Here is a 23,272-nt window from a genome sequence, read left to right on the forward strand (position 1 = left end):
CGTCCCTCCCCGCCGCGTCACTGCGGCTGCCCCGCCCCGCCCCCTTCCTGGCCTTGGCGGATCCTCCCCACCCCTGCGGGGTCGGGACAGTCCCGCCAGCGGCTGCGAAGGGCAGGTCCCTGCCTTCCTTCCGCAGGACAGCGGGGTAAGTGGCTGTTCCCCAAATGCTGGCGCTTTTTATTACTTCTGTGCTGTTTGGGGTCCCCAAAGACTCTTGTTCCTATTTGCACCCTGGCCCAGCCCTCCTGTGTGCACCTCCTGGGTGGAGTTTGATATGTCTGGGTCCCAGGCCCGTCCTCCTCAGCTCCTCATCCTCTGGAACTTGGGACCCACGGTTGGGGAAATGCTTCCCCAGCAAGGTCTAAGCAGAAGCTGGTGGCTCTAATTCCACCTAGGGCTGGGGTTCCAGGGCCTCAGGCCCCCAAGCCATTCAACTACACATTCAGGCAGAAGGCTTTGTCAATCTCTGGGCCAGTCCCTTAATGGCACCCCTATGCTTCTGGGTTCACAAGTCTAGCCAACATGCCACCTAGACCCTGAGGAAGGCTGAGACACTGAGGGCTAGCTCACAGGACCACACTGAGCCTGGATAAAGGAGCTGGGGCAGTGGATATCAGCACCTAGTCAGGTCTCTCCCCTTGACTCTGCTGCCAAAGTGTAGGGGGAGGGAAGCATTATGCTGCCTGAAGAGCCACAGACTGGGTGTATTCAGTCTTCCAGGGCCAAGTCAGAGTTGAGGTGGGGTAGGGCATTAAGGCAAGTAAGGGAGTGGCTTAAGTGAACTGGCATTTCCACCCTGCCAGGCATCACTGCCAATCCAGAGGAAGGGCCCTCTGGCCATCAGTGCCTCCAGCTGTGCAGGCAGCCAGGGCCCCCCGCTGCCCCCTGGTGGCACAGCACAGAGGCAGGCAGGCAGGCAAGCAGGCAGGCAGGGCTCTCGGCTACTGGAACTCTGCCCTTTCCACTACTCACAGCTGGGAAAGCAAAGGGCCTGGAGGGGCAGTTCCCACTCCAAGGTCAGTGGACATCAGAGGCAGGCAAAGACAGCTTCAGTCAGCCTTCTCATTCCTGGACCACTCTTTGCCTTCCTTCTGCCTGGCCCATCCAGGCTTAGCAGAGGAACAAGACCCAGAAAGGCTAAGCTGAGAGAACAACTCCAAATCATCTTTTTATTTATATAAAAAGGGCATATTTAGCAAAAGATACACTGAGAAAAGAGTCAATATGGCCCCAGAGACAAGGCAGGGAGGTGACAGGTCTTCTAAGCGCCTTCTGGAAGAGAAGGCCTGGGACAAAGTGGTGAGAAGTAAGTGCAGAGTAATGGGGGCCAAGAAAGGAGAACGCTCCAGTGGGACCAACACTGCTGCTGGCAGGTCGTGGGTGGGACTCACAGTAACCTGGCAGCTAACTCTTGCAGGGGGAGGAGCCCAGTTAGCGTTGCCCACTGGAGTGAAAGTCGCTCCCTGGTTCCTGGAGGGCACCCACCAAGGGACAAGACAGGAAGCCCAGGATAGGAGGTGCAACTTGGGGCAAAGGCCAGGAAGAAGCAGGTGCTCTGCAGTGGCCGGAAAGGTCCAGACGCTGAGGCCAAGGTGCTTCCTGTTACGTGCGAGCATTTCTCTCTGTCTCTGCCAGGCACTCTCTGACCAGGGCCCGGGCATGGATGATGCCTGGGGTGGGATGAGTGGGGATGCGGAGGTAAATATAGGATCTCAGTGGCTCCCCACAGCCCCACCCCATCTTCCGGAAGACCCCCTCCCTCCCCACCCCCTTTTGTTTCAGCCAGAGAAGCTTAAATCTAAGGAGGTGCTGAATGAGATTACAGGTTTGGCTAATCCTCAAATTAACCCTGTTGAAACACAAATTTCCAGGCACTTTCCTAGAAACTGACTCAATTTCAATTCAATTCAAACACCTCTCTGGTTAGTGATATTTGGCTCAAGTGTCCTGTACTGACTCCAGATGCCGTTCCTTCCCTAACGATGAGGGACTGTCCAGTGATTGCCGTCTTGACAGGGTGGGCCTGGCCTCACTTACCTCTTTTCAGGCGCTCCATGGCGCTCTTGCTCCCAGCATAGGTGGGCCGAATCTCTTTACCCATCTCCTCGATGACCGATAGCAGGTCCGTGTAGGTGCTCTGAGAGCCCTGGGCACCAGGTGGCTTCATCGCCTATGTCAAAGGAGAAAAGGGCAGTGAGCTCAGGCCCCGGGTGGGCCTCCAGTCCTCATCCATAAACAAGCATTTGGCCACACTCACCTGTACATAGCCCATGGAGGGAGGTCCAAAGTCATTAAAGAGTGGTCTGAAGGGGGCAGCGGCTCCTGGCACTGAGCCCGACGGCGATGGAACACTTCCGGCTGCAACAGGTGCGAGTAAGAGGTCAGCGCGGGGACAGGAACGACGCCTCCCAGCTTTCCAAACCCCGGACCGGGTTCGCCCGATTCCCTCCAAAGGGACGCTTCATTCCAGGCAGATCAACTTCAGGAACACACCCCTCCCCCTGCGCTCCACCTACAAGCCCTTACGTGACCACGCCCACTTCACAGGCCAGCAAACTGAGGCTCAGCGAGGCTATAGGCGGCAGGCCCAGTATTGTAGAACTCAGGCCGTCTTCTCTTCAAGACCTCGACAGCCCCGGTAGGCGAGCAGGGGTAGAGCTGGATCCTCACCTGTAGGTACCGGGGTGCCTGGCCCAGGGGTGCTGGAGCCGGGGGTGCTGCTGGGGGCGGGAGCGATGGGTTTGTAGGACATCCCCAACTCCTGGGTGCGGCGGCCGCCAGCCGGCCGCTCCTCCGGGGTTGGCTGCCGGGCCGCTCAGCCGCGCTCCGATTGGCAGACGCGCTGCACGCCCCTGGTAAATAGAGCTCCGGCCGGAAGGGTGGGCGGGCACGCAAGCTCCGTCACTCCCTATTGGCGCTCAAAGACGTCACTCGAGCCTCCTTATTGGCCGAGGCCTGCCCCCACAGGTCGCAACTACAGCCGATTGGTTTGTGCCTTCCGGACCTCGCACCTGTCTGCTCCGGATTGGGCGGTGGCTGCCGCCCTTCGCAATTGGCGAGTTCGCGGCCCCGGCCGGCGCGCTCTCAATCCGATTAGTCCCAAGACCCAAGAGGCGGGGCCTCGGAAGCGGGGACCGGGGTCCCGGCAGCCGCGGTTCGTGCCGAGGGGGTCTTCTCCGGCGCGGGCGCCGCCCTCCCGCCTTGCTCGCGTCGCCTTGCGCGTCCGCTCCGCACCGCCCGGTCTCGGTCCGGCCGGAGCTGCGGTCGTCGCCGTCGCGGGTGCCTTTCCTTCTCTCCGGGTGCCGAAGGACGCGGGGCTTTGACGTTCCGAGCCCTGCGCCCCACCCCGCGCGCTTTTACGTCACCTTTCACCGGTTCAGCACCCGTTCTCTGGTCTGCGCATGCGCCCGCCTCAGGCCTTCTTTTGTTCCCATGGCAACGGGTCCTTCACCAACGCTGCCTCTCTTGGCTCTTCCCGGGATTGGTCAGTCCTCAGGTCCAGGCTGCTGTTAGGTCCAAGGGCTGCCTCAAAGGCCCCTCAACCCGCACCCCAGAGGCCCGCGCCTCTTCCTCAGCAGTTACCTTCGTGGTATGCCTACGTGTGCCAGGCTCTGGGCCAAAGGAGGAGAAGAGCACCTACTGCGGTCCACTGGCGGCTTCCCCTGGGCAAGTTGCTTGCCTTAGCATGCCTCAGTTTCCCCATCCATATAGGGCGGTTGTGTAGATTAAATGGATATTTATAAGGCGCTTGTTTTATTCCTCTTTTTTCCTTTCCCTCCCTCAAATCTTACTCCTCCCAAACCTAGATCTCAGACCCTCCTGCACCCACTAAGCCGGCTCCTCCCCACACCTCTCTGACTTATGTATCCTCATGTCCCCTTCTCTGCAGATTTCCTCCATCCTCAGGACATGTGTTCATCTATCTGGCAAACATTTTCCGACTTCCTCCTCCATGCCAGGTCTTGTCCTGAAAGAAGATACAGAAATGAACTAGCTACAGCCTCCTGCCTCTGGGATCTCCTATTTTGGGGGACCTAAGGAAGCAAAGACACACATTGTAGTAAGACTGGCCACAGTGGAGACCAGGACAGGGTGCATTGGAATTTAAAGGGGACTGCTTAGTGACATCACAGAAATCTTCCCAGTGGAGATGGCGTTTGGCTGGGTGGAAGTGTGAGCAGAGACAGAGGGTGGCATTCCAAGTGGAGGAACTGCCCTGTTTGAAGTTCAGAGGTTCCAGCGCCTAAGTTCAGAGGTTCCAGCGCCTGAGCCTGAGTGATTAAAGAACAAGTCACTTTTTCCCTGGAGGGTTAATTGGGAAGTGGGAAGAGAAGTAGAGATAACAGCATGAGGAAGCCAAGCTTGTCACCCATCTGGAGCTTCCCTAGCTTCAGCCAATCATGAAACTCCCTCAGGGGCCTTGCTATCTTGTTGATATTTCCTTTAAATCAAGTACTTTTTAAAAACCTCAAAAAGGAAAAGCAATAATGTCCACTTAATCGTGTACTCAATATGCTCTTTATAGTTCTCTAATGCATATTCAAATTATATTACTGTTAAGAATTGTTAATGTGTCACCCAAGATCTTCCACTGCCCACCAGTGCACCGGGCCTGCTCTCTGCAGGAGATGGCTATGGCAGGGGGTGAAGAGGAACTCCTGTGGGAACGACCAAGTGTATTCCAGTTCCAAACCTTAGTCCTTCCTGTTTTCTCCATTGTCCTTCATATTAGTCTGTTGGGGCTGATAAATACATAGACAAAACCAAATACCACCCAGTGGGTGGTTTAAACAACAAAAAGTTATTTTCTCAGAGTTCTGGAGATTGAAAGTTCAATTTTAGGCCACCATCATTTTGGGTTTCTGAAGACTCTGTCCTCACATGACCTTTTCTTGGTGCAAAGAGAGAGTGATGTCTGATGTCTCTTCTTGTAAAGACATGAGATTTCTATTCTGTGATCTCTTTGACTTTAATTAATTCCTTAGAGGCCCATTTCCAATATAGCCACATTGGGGAGTAGGGCTTTAGCATATGAACTTAGGGGACATTCAGTCCTTAACACCCATATTTGGGAAAGAAGGTTTGCTTGGGAGGTGAGGTGGGGCTGAACCTTGTACTAGATATCTCTGCTTAGAGGCTGGGCCATGTGGCAGGAGGAGCAGAGATCCTTGTGGGAGGTTGGAAGTGACATCTGTGGTCTGTCCCAGGGAGAGGACCCTGTCCACCTGGGGGGAGATAGTGCAAGCTCCTGGCCAAGGCTTCAGGGGGTCCCCTCTCCTCTCAGCCGCTCTCCTGCATTTTTGGAAATGTTCAGCATGACAACCTCCAAATCAGAAGCGAAGACAACAAAAATTTGGTTTTGAGTCCACAGGCTCAGTTCAGCCTGCACATGGGCTTGTTGGCCTTTTCAATGATCTAAAACTTTATAGTAATGGCCAACATTGTATCTCTGAATAACTATTTCAATTTACTAAATGTTTGAAAAGTTTCAAAGAACAGTGAATGGATGGACAGCAGGAGACACCCCTGCACACTTGTCAGAATGGCCAAGTCCAGAGTCTGACCACACCAATTGCTGGCAAGGACGCGAAGCCATGGAACTCTTGTTTATCTTCAGCCACCTGGGAAGATAGTCCGTGGTTTCTTCCAAGATTAAACACATTCTTACTCTCATCCAGCAATTGTGTGCCTGCTTATTAACCAACCAACTGGGAAATGTATGTCCCTACATATGAACGTATGTAGCAGTTTTATAATCTCCAAAACCAGAGGCAACCTGGATGCCCTTTGTGCTAGTCAGCTTTGCATCCTATGACCAAATACCTGAGAAAATCAACTCTGAGGGAGAAAAGATTCATTTTTGTCTCATGGTCTCAGAGGTTTAGTCCATGGTTGCTTGGTGTTGAAGAAGTACATTGTGACTGGGCACATCTACATGGTAGAGAAGGCTGGTTTACCTCAGGATGACTGGGAAGTGACCAGAGAGGAAGAGGAGGTGCTAGTGATGCATCTCTTCCCCCTCCAGGCCCCACCTCCTGAAGGTTCCACCAATTCCCAATGGTACCACAGGCTGGAGACCAAGCCTTCTACACATACACCTTTGGAGGACATGCAGGATTCAAACTATAGCCCATCTTTGATGGATGAGCAGGTAAATAAACTGTGACATAGCCATACAATGGACTGTTATTCAGTCATAAAAGAAATCACCTTTTCACCATAGAAAGACACAGATAAATCTTTCTGTGTGTGGGGGCGGGGTCTGGATTTGAACCCAGAGCCTCATGTATTTCAGGCAAGCACTTTACCGCTGAGCGACATCCTCAGCCCCATACCCCATACCCCATACCTCTTAAAGCCAGTTTGATAAAGTCACATACTGTAAGGTTCCAATCGTAGAACATCCTGGAAAAGGGAAAATTGTACAGAACGTTAACAGATCACTGGTTGCCCGCTGGAGTGGGGAAGTGCCATTGAATAGGTAAAGGTCAGGGAATTTTTTTTAAGGGAGTGAAATTGCATATGGGCCTGTAATGGTTAAGAGAAGACAATAAGCATCTGTCAGTGAGTGAACTCTAATACATGCGAATGTTGAAGAATCATCTAGGAGGTTGGTGGACCCCAGGATGCAGTATGGAGTATGACCAAATAATCATAAATGTACAAGGGAACCTCACCAAGGCAGGTGGGGAACAGGGGCTGGCCTGGAAATGAGTAGAATCTGGAGGCTGAAGGAGGAGGAACAGCACCTGCGCAGGGGGGTTTCGCTGACACAATGTTATTTGTAGGCCTGTAGCTCAATGATGCCGAGACCAGTACACATGTGCGCCGGTGTTGAACAACCCAGCGAATAGAAGCTGGGTGGTGGGAGTCAGGTTTCTCCCATTGGCATGAAAAGCTACAGATAAGCAAGGGGAGAAGCTCGAAGGATCCATGTGAAATGGATCGGAGTTGGAGGCATCGTGTGAACTCCCGTGTAGCTTAATATAGATCCAGTGGCTTTCATTCAGAAATCTTCATGAATATATAAATGGGGTAGTATACACACCCACGTCTCCTCGGTCCATCAGCTGAGAAGATGGAGATGCAAGCAGCACCCCCAGCCCAGAAGCAACAAGCAACTTGGGCTGTGGCCAGACCTTGGTTTTCTAATACCATTCTCCAGAAATATGAACCCCAGTAAAAATGGTAGGAAATACAGAAGAGAAGCCTGGAGCGTCTAGCAAGACCAGGAAGTAAGAAAGTGCTAAAAGAAACAAATACATATACAGTGTCTGGGAGGACAGAGGGCTACAGGAGTCAGCTGAAGAGCAGCTGAGGGGCAGCTAACTTTTTTTTTTTTTAATATTTTTTAATTGTACATGGACCCAATATCTTCATTTATTTATTTTTAGGTGGTGCTGGGGATTGAACCCAGTGTCTCACACATGCTAGGCAAGTGCTCTGCCGCTGAGCCACAACCCCAGCCCAGCTAACCATTTTTATACAAATTATTTTGTTTGATTGTCATATATTTATTAACGTATTAATGGATTTCAGCATGATATTTCCACAAATGCATATGGCACACACTGATTAAATCAGTCTAACATTGTTTTTTCCTCTCCTCATTTCTTTTTCTCCTCTTTTTTCTATCAGGGATTGCACACAGGGTACTTAGCCACTGAGCCACATCCCAGGCCATTTTATTTTTTATTTTGAACCAGGGTCTCACTAAATTGCTGAGGGCCTCACTAAGTTGCTGAGACTGGTCTTGAATTTGCAATCCTTTTGTCTCAGCCTCCTGAGTTGCTGGGATTACAGGTGTGCACCCTGCGCCCAGCTCCTCCTCATCTCTTTATGTTGGATCTTCTTAGACTCTATGGTGGGTTAGCATGAGCTAAAGCCATGCAAATGTGCTGCAGAACATCAAACTCGTTCCTTTTATTCTGTCTAACTGTGCTTGGTACCCATGATCCTCTCCCCCACAGGATATCTGTCTTTTTCTCTATCTACCTATTCATCTACTGATTGATAAACAGATGTCTGTCTGTCTTTCCTATTTGTTCTCTTCCTCTGGAGAACCCTGAATAAATACATAGAGGATGCTAAATGTGGGGTACACAGGCAAGTCTGCACCATCTTCACAATGATTCCCTGAGCCTGAAGCTATTCTTAAATACAACAAGTGGACATAATATGCGACCTGGATGATGGTTACACCCAAGGGGACATACACTCAGCTGTACATTTAAGATTTACACATCTACTGAATGCACGCTACTCTTAAAATACTTACAGTGGATTTAATGTAAACCTCTGAATTTACAGAGTCTGGAAATCAGCTTGGATAGCTTGGGCCTGCTCTTGCTGGCAATGGCCAGTGGGAAGGGGCACTTGGCTCATCCTGGTCAGCCTGCTTGCTGTTCCTTGCCTGGCCCTGATCCTTGCTCCAGCTGTTGTCTGTTGGGACCTTCTGGAATAAAGCCCTTTTGGGAGGCAGGTATGAGGGTACTTCCAGTGCAGCAGACATACTGAACCAGATGAAGACCACCCCAGGGACCTCTGTGGCCCAACCACAGGGCCTGCCAGCTGAGCCTGAGTGGGCTGTGCTCTCCCCTGACTCCTATCCATCACTACCTCCAGTCCTGCAGGGACATCATCTTGGGCAGTGATACCATCTGTGCCAGCTGTGAGGCTCCCCGAGAAGCCACTGGCCAGGGCAACTCACGCTTGTCCCCAGGCTGCCAGCTTGGCAGGAGGGATTGCCTAATTGAGGATTAAGGATTAATTGGGATCTACCAGGCGAGTGGTGCTAGGGCAGCTGCAGCCAGTCCTGGCACCTCAGCAACCGTGCTCTGGGCTGGGCAGGGCACTGGTGGCTGGCTGCCTGCTCTGGCCCAGGGCCTTGGTGTCAGCACCAGGGTGCTGAGAGCTCCCAGCCTTTGATCGAAGGTTAGGGCTTGTCCTCCCTCCCAGCACCAGGTCTTTCCTGCAGCTGGAAGAGGCAGAGATCCGTCCTGGGTATACCCTCACCTGACCTGTCCTAGGCTAAGACTTGTCCCAGGGCCCCTCCCGGGTTGGCATTGTGGCTTTAGAGTCCCTGGGCCTGGATCCTTCATCATCACTGTGTGTCCCTCATGCTCTTGGAGCCCTCTGGACCAGGCAATGGAGCTGGGTTAGCCTGGGCACAATGAGGGGGTGGGTCATGGCCAGGTCCTGAACAGGATGTGGCAAAGATAAGTAGGACAGAACAATGCAGCAGAGTGTGGAGAGAGAGGGCGGTGGGGCTGCAGGACTCCTAACAAGACACTTAGGCGAGATGCTGTGATTTGGAATGTGGATTCCAAAACTCACATTGAAACTGAATCCCCAGTGCAACAGCATCAGGAGGAGGGCCCTACAGGAGGCCATTAGCCCAGAAGCCTCTGCCTGGTGGATGAGATTAGGTCTGCAGGGGACTGGGTAGGCATTTTGCCCCTTCTGCTCTTCCCCACCTGAGGATATAGTGTTCAGCACCCCCAGAGGAAGCAGCGCCCAGGCGCCATCCTGGAGCAGGTAGAGCCAATATGCCTGGGCTTTGACCTCAGACTTCCCAGCTCCAGAACCATGAGCGCTGCCTTCATGCTGTTTATAAAGTGCCCATCTAAGGGATTTTGTTACAGCAGCAGGAATGGACAAAGACGCCTGGCCTCTCAGCTGCCTCAGTTGGGAAGGTATGGCTTTGAAGTCTGGGGCAGGCTTGAAGTGAGGTGCGTATGTGGATCCCCCAGAGGCAGAGCTGAGAGGAACTGGGGCTGTGAGGAAGGGCAAGGCGGGGGTAAGCGAGCTTGCTCACTCCTGAAGCCAAAGGCCAAGTTCTGGAGGGGCCTCTGAGCATGGTCTGCCCCAGGCTGCTGCAGGAGTACTGGGATTGAGCTTGGGAAGAGCCCTGCCGCTGGAGCCCCGCTCGGGATAAGCGGAAGACACTGGAGGCCAACACACACCTGACCTGCACAAGCAGTCCCATGATCCAGAGAGGAGGGAGAGAGGGTCCCCACCCGCCTGCCGCTCACAATCAAGGGGGCTTGTGGCCCAAGAGGACAGCCCAGGCCTCAGCTCTTCGGGGCCAAACACTGGGCCCCCCCCCCCCGGATAAGCAAGCAAGGGGTCAGAGCCATCTCCCTGGCTTGAAGAGGCTTTATTGTCAGGGAAACATGGGGTGAGGGCCGAAGACAGACAAGGGCACGCACAGGCAGGAGCCTGGCACAGCTGTCCACATGGGCTTCAAGGAACCCGCTGGCAGGCAGAGGCTGAGGTCCTCGCGTCCTGTCTGCTTCCTGCAGCTTCTGCACAGGCTCAGCGAGACATCATTCGCACAAATTCTGCCAGGGCAAAGCCAAGGTTTTAGGTCCATCCTCCGACCCCACTGAGGGTGAGGCCAACAAGCCTGCCTTGGGGTGGGCCAGAGTGGGATTCCTGGATCAGATGGGGAATAAGCCTTAGGACCAGGAACAGGGAACTTTGTCTTATGGACAAAAAAGTTCTTGCAACTGAACCTTTTTTCATTTTTGCTCTGGCCACTAAGAAACTCAGGAGCAACTTTGGAGAGTGCTTTTATTTTTATTTTTCTTTGGTGGTGGTGCTGGGGATTGAACCCAGGGCCTTGATGCATACAAGGCAAGTCCTCTACCAGCTGAGCTACATCCCCAGCCCCTGGAGGCTGCATTTCTACATAGTAATGTTCCTTGGCTTCTGATTATTATGCAAGCTTTGTTTTTCCTTTATATGGAAAGTATCGGGTTCAAGATGCGCTGCCCAGATTCCAGTGTTGGCTCCCTTGTTTCTTTGGCTAAGCTCCCAGGCTTTCCTGAGAGCTGACTCTCCTGCCTAGGGGATAACAGTGAGTCCCTTCCTCCTGGGCTCTCAGTAATGATTGACTAGGAGGGACAAGGGTGTGCTCAGCGCAGGGTCTGGCACATGTGATGACACTCCCTTTGTCCTTGATCTCTTAAGAACCTTCCAGGGCCTGCGCTGCTAAGTGTATCAGGCGGTACCTTCAAAGTCCACCAGGCCATCCCCGTTGAGGTCGATGTCCTGCAGGATTTCGTCCACCTCCCGCTGGCTGAGGCGCTCCCCCAGCAGGACCTTGAGGGCCGCCCGGAGCTCCCCCACGCTGATGCACCCGTCCCCGTTGGTGTCGAACTGTTGCGGCGTTGGTCATGGCATGGGGTCACCAACTGGGTCTGCCCTGCTCAGCCCCCGACTCGCGCAGCCCCCCAGCCCCAGGCCCACCTCCCGGAAGGCGTCCCGGAGCTCCCGGACGCCAATCATGTCTGCCGTCTCTGCCAGCAGCTTGGGGCCCATCAGCTCCACAAAGTCCTCGAAGTCCACTTTCCCGCCACCTGGGGGTCACACCCACCTGCTAGAGACCCCAGCCTCTGCCCCCAGCCCTCATCCCAGCCTCAGAAATGGGTCCTTCCCCCCTCTGTTTCCTGGGCATCAGCCTCTAACTGAGGCATGGATTTGGCCAGGAGGAAGAGGAGAGCCACTCTTTAGAGCTCCCTGGACGCTCCTTGCTCCTCCATTTCCTGACGTCGCTCAGGTCTTGGCGCCATGAGCCGCTCTGGGGCCTCACAGTGTCTCCCTCTCTGTGGAGGGCAGCCCTGGCCTTGCCCCACCTCTCTTGGAGGATGGTGGATTTGGGGGAGGCAGAATGCTTGCTTCGAGAACAACCTAGCCCCTGGGCCCTGGGGACAGCCTGCACGGTCACCTCAGTGCCTGGCCACCAGCTTTCCTGATCCTGGCAGGGTTTCTGGAGAACTAGGGATGGGACGGTTTGAAGCACGTACTGATTTGCTGCGAGATCTCGATGAGCTCCATCTCGGTGGGCATGTAGCCCAGGGTCCGCATGCAGGCACCCAGCTCCCGGTAGCCGATGTAGCCGTCCCGGTCTCGGTCAAACTCCTGGAAGGCAGCCTGCAGCTCTGCCGGGCAGGGTGGGGTTAGTCCCTCCTTCGCTCCCGCTGCATCCTAGCCTGGATCAGCCCCTTCTCCTCCCCTGGTCCAATCGTCCCCTCCTTCCAAATGTCAGTTCCCACTTGCTGCCTCAGGAACTTTGCACAAGCTGTTAAAAATTTGTTCTTTCAGTGAATATTTAAGGAGCATCTTCTATATGCCAGGGTCTGCTCTGGGCACTGGGGATGTAGCAGTGAATAAAAAAAGAAAGGAAGTGCCAGGCATGGTGGCGCACACCTGTAATCCCAGCCACTTGGGAGGCTGAGGCAGGAGGATCACAAGTTCAAGACCAGCCTCAGCAACTTAGAGAAACCCTGTCTCAAATTAAAAAAATTAAAAAAGGCCAGGGATATAGCTCAGTAGTAAAGTACCATGGGTTCAATCCCCAGTACCAAAAAAGAAAAAAATTAAATAAAAGTTTTACAGGACTGGGGGGTGTAGGTCAGTGGTTGAGAAAAGGAAGGAGAAAGGAAGAAGCAGACAGACTCCTGATCTCAGGGGGCCTCATTCTGGAACACTCTCTGCTCCAAATCCCAGGCTGCCATGTTTTCCAGAGCCCAGCACAGGCTGGGCCCATGGGGTCACCCAGAGGTGTTAGCAGAGTGGACGAGACCAGAGAGCTGACGGCTAGAGGGGGGTCCGCCTGCCACCCCTCCCTGCTCAGTCTACCCCCACTTCCTCAGACCTGTCCCCCTGGCCTCCCTCCTGCTCCTGGCTCCTCCTGGAGACTGCTGAGGTCCCCACCTGGTGCCCCGGCCTGTGCACCCCCAGCCCCCTCCCCTCTCAAACCTTTACCTTCAATCTCCTCGGGTCGCAGCTCCCGGTCCTGGAGAACACAGATGGGTTAGGCGTTCCCTGGACCACCCAGCGGCTGCTCCTTTCCTTCCTGTCCCTGGGGTGCCCACCCAGCCCACCCCACAGCATACCCAGGGGCCTCCTGGTGCCCTCTCCCTGCCACCAACCCAGGTTGTACCTAGTGCCTCCCTAGATCACCACCCCATTTGGGGGCTCCTTTGGGCAGAGGTGCATCAGGTAGAGGCTCTGGTGTGACCCTGCTGGCATCAGTGTCACTGTGTCTTGTTCTCGGCCTGGCCACTCTACTGGCTTACCCCTGAATGGGTCACCTTTCCTTCCTCCTCCTCCTCCTCTCTTTTTCTCTCAGTCCTGGGGATGGAACCCAGGGCCTGGCACAAGCCAAGCAAATGCTCACCACCGAGATGTTCCCTGCCTCCGGGGGCTGCTTCTCTGGGTCCCCACACCTGCCGCCCTCCGGTGTCCCAGCTCTTCTCTGTTCCTGGAGCCCCCTCTGCCCTCACCCCACCCCTGGAGTGCCATGTGTTTGCTTTGATGTCACCCTGCGTCCTCTCTCTCCCGTTCAAAGCCAAGGGCGTTGGGCTGGCGGCTGCGGCCGTACATACGAGTTGGGTGGCGGCGATGCTGGGCCGAAGGAAGATGCAGGCTGGCCCCACCAGGCTGCCGAGCACCGAGTAGCCCTGGGCACTGCCGGGCTCCTCTGGACTGGAGCCAGGGCCAGGCTGGGAGCTCCCTAGCGGGAAGCCAGGCCACTGCCAGGGGTCCTGCAGCGGAGCCGGCCATGAGCTGGGGCAGTGGCCTGGTGGCTCCTCCCCAAGCCTCGAGTCCGCCTCTGGAACCCAGCGCCAGGCAGTGGGCAGGGGCCCAGGGCACGCAGGAGCCTCGCCCTTCCACCCTCTTGTCTGGGCAGGTCTGTCCCCAGCTGTTCAGCTGGGCAGACTGAGGCCCAGGAAAGGCAAGGGACTTGGCCAGGGTCACTGGGGAAATGAGACCCGGGTGCCAGCTCTGGGCCACGCTGGCCATGTCCGGCTAGTGGAGAGCAGGGCCGCAGCAGGAGCCAGCAGCCCGTGGGGGCCACCCGGAGTGGGCCAAGCCTGGGGTCGTCCAGGAGAAAATGACACTTGAGGGTGGCGAGCCAATGTCCCCTCCTTCCCCACCTTTCACTCCAGCCCGCCCCACGGACCCTTGCCCGCCACCTGCGCCCTCAGGGCCACCCCGGCGCCTGGCCCGGCTTCTCCCCCTAGGTCTCCTACCTTAGGCCCCCGGCGCCGGGGCCGCTTGGCACAGTTTCCCATGGGCCCCTGAACCATGCCGGGGCTGTGTCCCGGCGGGAGCTGCCGTTCCTGCCAGCCTTAGCCGCTCCCAGCGACAGCCGAGAGCACCGAGGGATTTTCCCAGGGTTTTGTGGGGAAGATGGGGCGGGTGGGCAGGCGGGGGGCCTGGGCCCGGGGCTTGGGTCCTAATCCAGGATTATCTCTGAGCATCTCCAAGGCAGGGGGGCCACTTGGGGCCTAAGGCCCCCTGGAAGGCGCAGCCTGGCTCTGCTGGCCCTGAGGGTCTTCCCGAGCCCCCTCTCCTCCCACCTGCCCCTGACCTCTCCCATCAGGAGAAGCTTCATGTCTTTGGGGGTCTGGGAGGAGGAAGCGGGCTCCCAGGTGCCCAGTGTCCGGGCACCCTCTCCCTCAGGACAGTAGCTAAATCCCACCAGCTCTCAGAGAGAGGAGGCCACTTTGGCCCAGCCCAGGAAGCCCCCATCCCAGCTGCAGGGGCCACTGTTTCCTCAGACAGCCTCTGGCCTGCCTGCCTTCGTGCCCGTCTCCTGGGTCAGCCCTGGCCCTTGTCCCCGGGCTGAAGGGGCTGAGTGCTGGGGGTGGCCGCTCAGTGAGGACAGAGGTGGGGAGAGGCTCCCCAGGCCTCTTCTGGCCTCCTGACTCCTCTGGCCATGTGGGTCCTGGTCTCTTCCTGGCCCTGCCCTTGGGTCTGTTCTACAGGGATCCCCCTTGAGGCTTAGGGTCCCTGTGCTCCCTCAGTCAAGGACGGTACCCCCTTACCTGCCCGTAGGCCGCCTGCACCTGAGCCTCAAGCTCCTGGAGGAGCGCCCTCCTGCTGGCTGCTGGGCTGGCAGGGGCCTGGCTGGGCCCTGCAGTGCCTGCAGTGGGGCTGGGGTCCTCCGAAGGGGTGCTGCTGTCTGCCGGGCCCTGGGGCAGGTCCATGACCTGGGGCTTGGCACCTCCTCTGGGCCTTGCTGTCTCCTTGTCCTGTGGGTGGGTGGCTCAGTGGCTTCCCCAGTGTCCTCCCTCTGTGGCTAGTTGAGCCCAGGCCTTGGAGGCCCCGGCTCCCTCCCTGGCCCTGGTGGCCTGGCACAAGTCCTCCTGGACCTCCTGCCTTCTTCCACGTTGCCGACCCCCAGGCCTCAGGTGGGCTTCTGGCTGCCCCCGGGGCTCCACCCAGGCCCTGCAGACCTGGGTCCGTGCCTTCCCATCTGATATGGCTTCCTTCTCCCACAGGTCCTGCGTCCACCCCTCTGGCCCGGGGTCCCCAGTTCTGTGTCCCACTCACCCTCCACCCCAGCCCCTGCCACCGTCTCTGTGTCTCCCCCGAGTCTTGGTGGCCTCCACCCGCTGCTGGCCACAGCCTCCTGCTCCTCCAGGGGAAGAGTGCAGGGCTGGCAGCCCCTCGGCCTCCTGTGCCCTGCGCCCGCCCTGCTCACTCACCACTTGGACCTGCCTGCTCCTCGACTCCCAGAATGAGGTCAGCTGTCCTGCCCTGCCCTTCTGCAGCCCTTCATGATTTATTCACCTGCCCCTGCACCAGCCTTTGTCGGAGGGAACCAGATCCCTCCTGCTGCCTGCCACCTCAGCTGGGGGCTCTGCCTCTCTCGGCCTGGTTGGCCATCCGTTCATGGTTCCCTCTGCAGTGTCTGAGGCCCTATGGGATCCTGCCCTGGGCCAGCCGCTAGGGCCACATGCTAAACCCCTCCTGTCCTGAGGACCTTGCTCTCAGGCACGTCTCTCACAGAGAGGGCCACCTAGGAGCCTCCATACATTTGCGACACTGGCCCGCCCCTCAGGGAGGCACTGGGGAGGAGGCGAGGGGTGGGGGATCCTCTAGGTGTCCACCTCCAGTGTCTGTCCCGGCCTGGTCCTGGGTAAGTGCTGAGGTCAACCATGAACTTCGGTGTCTCAGGTGCTGGAATCGTCAGGGCACGTTGGGTGGAGGCCCTCAGGACAGCAAGAGGAGTTAGTGGCATCTGGAGAGAGCAGGAAGGAGTGGCTAGAGGTCAGAGGACATGTCAGAGGGGTCGAGCCTTCAGCCAGGGTCCGCTGAGTACCCTCCCGGGTGCTTTGTGCCTCCTGGGTGCTGGGAGCCAGTCCCTGCTTCTGTAACCTCCCCCTGGTGGAGATACACACTGGGCAAAGCGGGTCACCATAGCTGGGGAGGTGCAGTCAGGGGTCTCACAGCTGTCAGGAGGGAGACCTTGCTGTGACTGGCGGCTGAGAGGGTGATGGGGTGATCGACAAAGGGAGAGGGGTGGCCGTGCAGGCAGAGGTACAGCCCCCACGCGCCCTCCAGCCCCGCTGGCCAGGGGTGGGAAGAATTCTGTGATCATTCACATGGACTCAGCCTTTCACCCCCTTGGCCCCCCTGCACCTGGAGACAGGGGTGCACGGTCCCCCCAGCAGCAGCACCCCGTAAACACGCCTCAGGTTACAGGACGGAGCGGCAGGCCTGGGTTCTCCCAGGCGCTCGCTGTGTCACCTGGGAAAGCTATGTCACCTCTGCAAGCCTTGGTTTCCTTATCTGAATGATGGTGGTTGACTAGTGTCTGCCTCTGAGAAGGTGGGAAGTGGTGGGAAATGCCTGTCCCCAAGAAGGACCCATAGTCACCGGGTGGTGGCTGGTCGGAGGATGGCAAGTAGTAAGAGTTTTCAATCCCAGAGCAAAGGCACTGACTCCAGGGGAGGAGGAAGTTGGCTTGGAAATGCCTCTTGGCTTGTGTTCATCATTCAGTGTCCTGGAGTGTCCATCTTGGGGACCTCCACTTCCTTGCCTGAAAGGACTTAGCCACACTGGGGTCCCAGTTCTGGTGTGCAGGACAGGGGGCTCAGTGGTTGGACTGATGGGAGGGGGGTGCATGAGGAGTGTGTGAAGGACAGTTCCCTGGTAGATGGTCCTGGGATTGGGGGGCATGGGCTTCATGGGCTGGTGTGTGAATGGCTGGTTATTGGAAGGATGGATGATTAAACAGATGGATGGGTAGATGGACAGATAGATGGAAAGGTAAATGGATGGACAGATGGTTGGATGGTTGGGTAGGTGGAGGATAAATGGATGGGAAAATGCATAGATGGATGGATCAAGGATTTGATTGGCCAACTGGTTAGCAGTTGGCTGGCTGAATGATTTGATTGGCTAACTGGCTGATGATGGATGGATGGATGATTTGATTGGCTAACTGGCTGGTGATGGATGGATGGATGATTTGATTGGCTAACTGGTTGGTGATGGATGGATGGATGATTGCACAGATAGATGGCTGGGTGGATGTTTGGTTAGATGAATGGCTAGATGGGTGGGAAGGCAGAGGATGAGTAGGTGGGTAAGGAGGTGGATGTTTGGATGCACTAGTGGTTGAACATTTTTCTTAAAGTATTTTTTCATTATAGGTGAGCATAATATCTTTATTTTATTATTATGTGGTGCTGAGGATCGAACCCAGTGCCTCATGCATGCTAGGTGAGCGCTCTTCCACTGAGCCACGGCCCCAGCCTGTGGTTGAGCATTTGATTGCTGGGTGGATGATCATTGGGTGAATGGACAGACAGATGAATGGAAGTGGCTAGATGACTGGGTGGGTATACTGCAGGTGAAGGTCTTATATTCTTCATCAAGAGAGTCCCTTAGTATTCTGTGTGGTATCCCAGCAACTGGGGAGGCTGAGGCAGGAGGATCCCAAGTTTGAGGTCAGCCTCTGCAACTTATCGAGGCCCTAAGCAACTTAGCAAAACCCTGTCTCAAAATAAAAAATAAAAGGCTAGGGATGGAGCCTAGTGGAAAAGCACCCTTGGTTCCTGGTTTCAATCTTCAGTACAAAAAAAAATATATATATATATATATATATATATATATATCCCTTAGAGTAGAAAAGAGTCCCTCAGAGTAGAGACCATGTCCTCCCCCCTTGGATGTCTCCGATGGTGTCAGCCCATTCATTGCAGGACCCATGGTATGAACGGAGACCACGTCTGTCTCTCCCTCACTCTGAACTGCGGTTGCTCTGATGGCAAAGGGGGCGCCTTCTCCTCCACTCTGTTCCCCACAAGCCAAACCCAGAGCTTGGCGCCTGGTAAGCTGCACACAGAGGATGACAGAGGTCCCCCTTCACATCCCCTATGACAGCTGAAGCCAGCCAGCCAGAGGATGGTGAGCGTTGGGGAGGGTGTAGTGGGATCCTCCAATGGTATGGCTGCCACGCAGAGTCGGGCGGTGCCTCAGATGGAGTGACCGTGCCACCCAGCAAGTCCACTCCAAAGTGTGGACACATGGGAAATGAAGACCCAGGCTCACGGGGAGTAACTGTGTGTCATTGTTCCTAGAAGCGTGATGCATGGTGGCCAGAGAGGGAAACCACCTGAGTGTCCATCGATGGGGGAATGAATAAACCAAGTGCTAGGTCCATACGATGGAATCGTTTGGGGCCATAAAAGCCTAGAAGCCCAGACACAGCCACACCAGGGATGGACCTCAAAAATGTTGTGCTAAGTGAAAGATGCCCGTCACAAAAGTCCAAATGCTGTATGATTCTGTCCACATGACGCGTCCAATATAGGCAAATCCATGGACGCAGAAAGGGGATTAGCGGTTGCCAGGAGCTGGTGGGAGGGAGGAGGAGGAGAGACCGCTAATGGGTGCAGGGTTTCTTTTTAGGCATGGTGAAACATTCTGGAATTAGATAGTGGGGACACAATTACACAATGCTGAATTACTAACCCCACAGAGTGTACATTGTATAAGAGTGAATTTTACATAACAAGGCTGCTTACGTATGTAAAGCCCACCAAAAACAGGTGCCAATGTACGCATGGATTGGAGGTTGGAGATGGGCAGTGGGAGATGCCTGGTCTGTTGACCTGGGACCCAGAAGAGGGGGCCCAGGGCAGTCACAGAGCCATACCACAGCCTGGGCCTGTGAAGCCAGAGGACTGTGGATAAAGGAAACCAGCTACCTGAGTGCCACAGCAGAGAGCAGAGCCATTCTGAGGGATAGCCTGCACAGGTGTCTGGCTTGACAAGGACTATAGAGGGTGTCTTGCTGAATCAGTCAGCTTTCCATTTCTATAACAAACAACCTGAAATACATCAAGTTAAAAAGAGGAAAGGTTTTTTGGCTCCTAGTCTCACCACGATCACGTGGTCCCATTGCCTTTGGACCTGGGATGAGATAGATGGTTTATCATGGTGGGAGAATGTGGAGGAAACTGCTCATCTCATGGACAGAAAGCAGAGAGAGGGAGAGGAAGGGGGTGTGATCCCCGGAGCCCCTTCAAGGGCCCGCCCCTGTGACCTAACTTCCTCCCACTAGACTCCACCTCTTAAAGGCTCCACCACTTCCTTCCTCCAGCAGCACAGACAGCAGCCTAGTCTAAGACCCACAGGCTTTTGGGGGACACTTGTCCATGTCATTGCACCTGCTCTCCTAGTGATGCTTCTGCACAGCGGGAGGGTGTGTGTGGACGAGAGCAGCTGAGGGGAGCCGAGCCTTGGTACCCTCCTTTGTATAAGGGGGACAGGATTCCCTCCCTCCCAGGGTTTTCCTGGAGATAAAATGAGATCATTTGTGTGAAAGCTCTGTAAGCGGCTCCATGCCGGGCAGATGTTCCCCCAGCTGTGAGTGGGATGAGAGCCCAGCTCAGCCACCGCCTCCTCCACCCGGCCCCGCCCCAGACAGCTACGCTCCAGTCGGGCTGGGGAAGTGCTACAACCCTGCGCCCTGGCTGCAGGGGGCGCCCCTGCATGGGGTGGGGCTCTGGGCTCTGGGCTCGGGGAGGGAGGCTCCCTCCCTGGGGCTCTGGCAGGATGTGCCTGGAGAGCCTGCGGGAAGGGGGCAGCCAGGGGGACACCAGGCAGGGGAGCCAGGGGGCAGGATGGAGCCCTTCCAGGCCCAGGAGGCCCTGCCTGTGTCCCCAGCCCGGCCTCTGTGGGAGGCGAGTGGCACACTGGGACTCAGCAGGACCACACAGGGGAGGGAAAAGGAGGCTTTGCTCAGCCTTCCTGAGTTCTTAGTAGGGAGCCCCCCCCAAACACACACACACCAGTACCTGGCACCCCCCCACCACCAGCATAAAGCAGGAGATGCCAGAGAAAGGCAGGACGCAGGGCTGTCTCCGCCTGCGGCAGGGATGGGGGCACAGGAAGGCGACACAAGGCAGGAAACTAATGAAGCAGGTTGGTCTGCAGGTTCCTGGGCGGATGAGTTTTCTCCAAGAAAGGAGAATTTACATCCTGCCTTTAGGGAGAAAGGAGGGTGAGATAAAGAGCTTTTCCTGTGCTTGCTGCTTCTCAATTGCCTTCAGCTCAACAGTAATTTTATGTCACAGAGGCACATACGGGGGTAACACATTCGAGTTTCCTTCTACCATAGGGTCTCAAAGAGGAAAGAATGAGGGCTAAGAGTGAGGTCCCTGGAGTCAGCCAGATCAGGCCAGCTGTGTGACCTTGTGCACAGCAGTCAACCTCTCTGTGCTTCAGTTTCCTCTTCTATAAAGTGTATGTCAAGTTCTCAGTCTTCAGTCCCTAAGTATTTGCTCTTGTCCCAGAGATAGGATGGGAAAATGGATGTTTATTTGTTGAAATTGCATTCATTTCTGCAAGAAGCATTTACTGAGCATCTATTATGTGCTGGTGCTGGGGATCTAGGGGTGTGCAGGGTACTCAGTCCTGTCCCCATGTGGCCATGAAGAGCTGTGACATGTGTGTGAGGCTGTGTGGTTGCCTCTGGCAAAGCCACTGCCCTGCTGGCAGGGTACACCCTCAGGTGGGCAGGTGGGCCTGTGGCCTGCCTGGCCCTGTTGATGCCACACCCAGCACTTCTTTGCCTGGGACCTGCCGCACCCGGCTCCCAAACCCGGCCTGTGGCTGGGGTGGAGCCAGGGGTGGAAACAAGGCCTCTGGTCCACTGCCCACTTCCTGCGGCACTTGCCCTGCCCTGTCCATGGGTGAGCAGGGTCTGCCCGGGGCGGGTAGGCCCAGGCAGAGCCACCCTCCATTGCTGGGCCTGGTCCCCGTCTCCCTGCCCTGGGCCCTGCAGCCAGAGGGGCCTCATTGCTGAGCTTTCCCTGTTCCCCGAGCCACCCCTCCCGGAGGTGCAGCCCCAGCTCCCTCAGGGGACCGAGGCCCAGGGAGGGCTGTTCTGGCCTCAGTGGCCCCGGGACCCTGGGTGGGGTCCTGGCCTCCTCTTTTCTCCAGCTCCTTCCCTTCCCAAGCTGGGGTTCCGTCCTGTCTCCACTCCCCCCGGGCTGCCGTGAGGCAGGGCCTCTGTGCTGTCCCTATGCCCTGTCTTGTCCCTCCACCCGGGCATGGCCTACTGCTGCCCTGCTGGGGCCAGAGCTGGAAGGAGGGGTGACCTTGGATACCTGGCCACAGGCCTGCTCAGAGACTCGTCTGTGAGTGACCACACCTTGGTGGGCCTGCGCTGGGCCTCAGGAGTGACCAGGGTGGCAGTAGCCTGGCTCGGCGCCCCTCACAGACCATGCTAGGTCCCAGCTGTGCAGGCAGCTCCCCAAGTTCCAGAGCGGGGACCTCACTCCTGGGTCACCTGGGCTGCTCCTTCAGTGAGTCCTGTGGCCTGGGGTGGCCCCGTCCAGAAGGATTCCTGCAGGTGCTGGCACCACCTCCTGGGGCCTCATGTCCTGAGGCCTGAGCTGCAGCTCCCCAAATCCTGCCCAACTGGAGAGTGGCCAGGTGCCCCGGAGAAGGCCCAGGGCCTGGGTTCCAGAGGGCCGTGGGGTACGGGGTAGGGCCTGCCGTCCCACCCTGGCAGAGCTGTGCCGTGCCGTGGGTCTGCAGTGCCCAGTATGCAGACGGCCACCAGCCCCTGGAGTGCGCAGTGCGGGTGAGGCCGGGGGCTTCCGAGTCGACCCCCTGCCCCTTGCTTCCCGCTCTGGCCACATGCGAAGCTGGAAGGCCCAGGCTCACGGCGGGCAGGCAGGTGGCCTTGTTTCAGGAGTGGCAGGAACTGGCTTCAGGAGAGACCTGACCCTTCTCGGCAATTAGGAAAGGGGTGTCTGGGGAAGCCCAGGGTCTAAGAGGGTGTGGCAACCAGGGAGAGGGCACAGGGCAGTGGTGGGAGCACCCAGGACCTGGGCCACCCCAACTTCTGCAGAACCTGAAGCGAACAGAGGCCGGGGGAGAACAGAGGCGCAGGGGGAGAACAGAGGCTGGGAGAGAACAGAGGCCGGGGGAGAACAGAGGCCCCGGGGAGAACAGAGGCCGGGGGAGAACAGAGGCCCAGGGGGAGAACAGAGGCCTGCCTCCTCCTCTCGTGCCTCATGCTGGCCGTGACACATATGGACGCCAGCCTTCATGTCCGAATCTGTCTGGGTCCCCACAGACACCCAGCCTCCAGCCAAGGGAGGCACACACCTGAGCTTCGGTTCTCCTTTGCGGGGACAGGCCTGGGGGACAGTTGTGAAACAGGCACGGCTTTGGCTGGATATAGGCCCGTGGGCCTGCAGACTGCTAGTAGCCAGGGTGGGCAGAAAAGTGCCCCCAGAGCAATGGACCAGAGGGGCCTGCCCAGCCAGGCCTGAGGCCTTTGGGCTTCAGGGGAGAGGATAGAACCTGAGTCCACTGCCTGGCCACTGGCCTAGAGCTCTGTGACAAAGACCTGCGAGAAGTGGCACTGGTGGCCGTGGTGGAGGACAGGCTGGAGGAGCCCATTAGGCACTGCGTCCACCTTCTCCATAACCACGTGAGCAGGGGCTGTAGGCTGGTGCGGACGGTCGGGTGTCACCTTGGTCAGTCTTGGTCAGTCTGCTCCCAGCTGAAATCACTCCTGTTGGTAGGAGGCGGGAAGGCCCAGTGTGTGCAGGAGCGTCCAGGACACCTGAACTTTGAAACCCTGCTGGCCCAGAACCTGGGGGGCCAGGGCTTCTTGTGGCTGCCCAGGTGAGCGCTGGGTCTGGCCCCTCCCAGCCTGTCCTGGGTCCATTTCTCAGAAGGGCAAACGGAGGTCTGGAGTGGGCCAGTTCACCAGAGCAGAGCCAGAGCTAGGGAGCGGCCAGTGTCCTGTCCCTGAAGCCGCCACACCCCCTCCTCACTCGGTTCAAGCCCCTCGTGCCCCTGCCCTGCAGACGCCCTCGCCGACCGCAGCCTGCTGGCCCTGGCTGGCTGGAGGACCCCGGCTCTCAGCGCCTGGCCCAAGGCCTTCCTGGCCTCTGTGCTCCTCAGCGTGCGGTTCTGCCCGGCCTCCCCTGGGAGAGGG

At 56.8% G+C, this 23,272-nt stretch overlaps 2 protein-coding genes across 4 annotated transcripts; both read right to left on the minus strand.

Annotated features, from left to right (window-relative positions):
* Window positions 1-1,155: 1,155 nt before the first annotated feature.
* Cdk2ap2 (cyclin dependent kinase 2 associated protein 2) lies at window positions 1,156-3,341 on the minus strand. The gene is made up of 4 exons (XM_076847692.2): window positions 2,671-3,341; window positions 2,258-2,358; window positions 2,038-2,170; window positions 1,156-1,670 (listed from the first exon to the last, which is right to left on the minus strand). The coding sequence occupies exons 1-4, from the start codon at window positions 2,750-2,752 to the stop codon at window positions 1,603-1,605; spliced, it is 384 nt and encodes a 127-aa protein (XP_076703807.1). The 5' UTR covers window positions 2,753-3,341; the 3' UTR covers window positions 1,156-1,602.
* A 6,976-nt stretch (window positions 3,342-10,317) lies between these two features.
* Window positions 10,318-15,002, minus strand: Cabp2 (calcium binding protein 2). 3 transcript variants are annotated; one of them, XM_076844827.2, is made up of 7 exons: window positions 14,043-14,099; window positions 13,395-13,553; window positions 12,772-12,802; window positions 11,811-11,945; window positions 11,254-11,363; window positions 11,016-11,163; window positions 10,318-10,343 (listed from the first exon to the last, which is right to left on the minus strand). In XM_076844827.2, exons 1-7 carry the CDS (start codon window positions 14,097-14,099, stop codon window positions 10,318-10,320), a joined length of 666 nt encoding a protein of 221 aa, XP_076700942.1. The 3 variants fall into 3 exon arrangements, with proteins under 3 accessions (XP_076700942.1, XP_076700943.2, XP_076700944.1); XM_076844828.2 differs by lacking the exons at window positions 13,395-13,553; window positions 14,043-14,099 and adding an exon at window positions 14,841-15,002; XM_076844829.2 differs by lacking the exon at window positions 13,395-13,553.
* Window positions 15,003-23,272: the final 8,270 nt, after the last annotated feature.

The sequence above is a fragment of the Callospermophilus lateralis genome, chromosome 2, assembly GCF_048772815.1.
Source record: "Callospermophilus lateralis isolate mCalLat2 chromosome 2, mCalLat2.hap1, whole genome shotgun sequence".
In the NCBI taxonomy this organism is placed as follows: domain Eukaryota; kingdom Metazoa; phylum Chordata; class Mammalia; order Rodentia; family Sciuridae; genus Callospermophilus; species Callospermophilus lateralis.

What these genes read in the sequence shown, in the direction of transcription:
- Cdk2ap2 (XM_076847692.2), bottom strand. Translation starts at nt 2,752, where the DNA reads ATGTCCTACAAACCCATCGCTCCCGCCCCCAGCAGCACCCCCGGCTCC. An exon ending in AGGCACCCCGGTACCTACAG is followed by an intron (nt 2,359 to 2,670) that starts GTGAGGATCCAG and finishes CACCTGTTGCAG; the next exon opens with CCGGAAGTGTTCCATCGCCG. An exon ending in CATGGAGCGCCTGAAAAGAG is followed by an intron (nt 1,671 to 2,037) that starts GTAAGTGAGGCC and finishes ATCCCACCCCAG; the next exon opens with GCATCATCCATGCCCGGGCC.
- Cabp2 (XM_076844827.2), bottom strand. Translation starts at nt 14,099, where the DNA reads ATGGTTCAGGGGCCCATGGGAAACTGTGCCAAGCGGCCCCGGCGCCGG. An exon ending in GCATCGCCGCCACCCAACTC is followed by an intron (nt 12,803 to 13,394) that starts GTATGTACGGCC and finishes TGTGTTCTCCAG; the next exon opens with GACCGGGAGCTGCGACCCGA. An exon ending in CGAGATCTCGCAGCAAATCA is followed by an intron (nt 11,364 to 11,810) that starts GTACGTGCTTCA and finishes TGTGACCCCCAG; the next exon opens with GTGGCGGGAAAGTGGACTTC.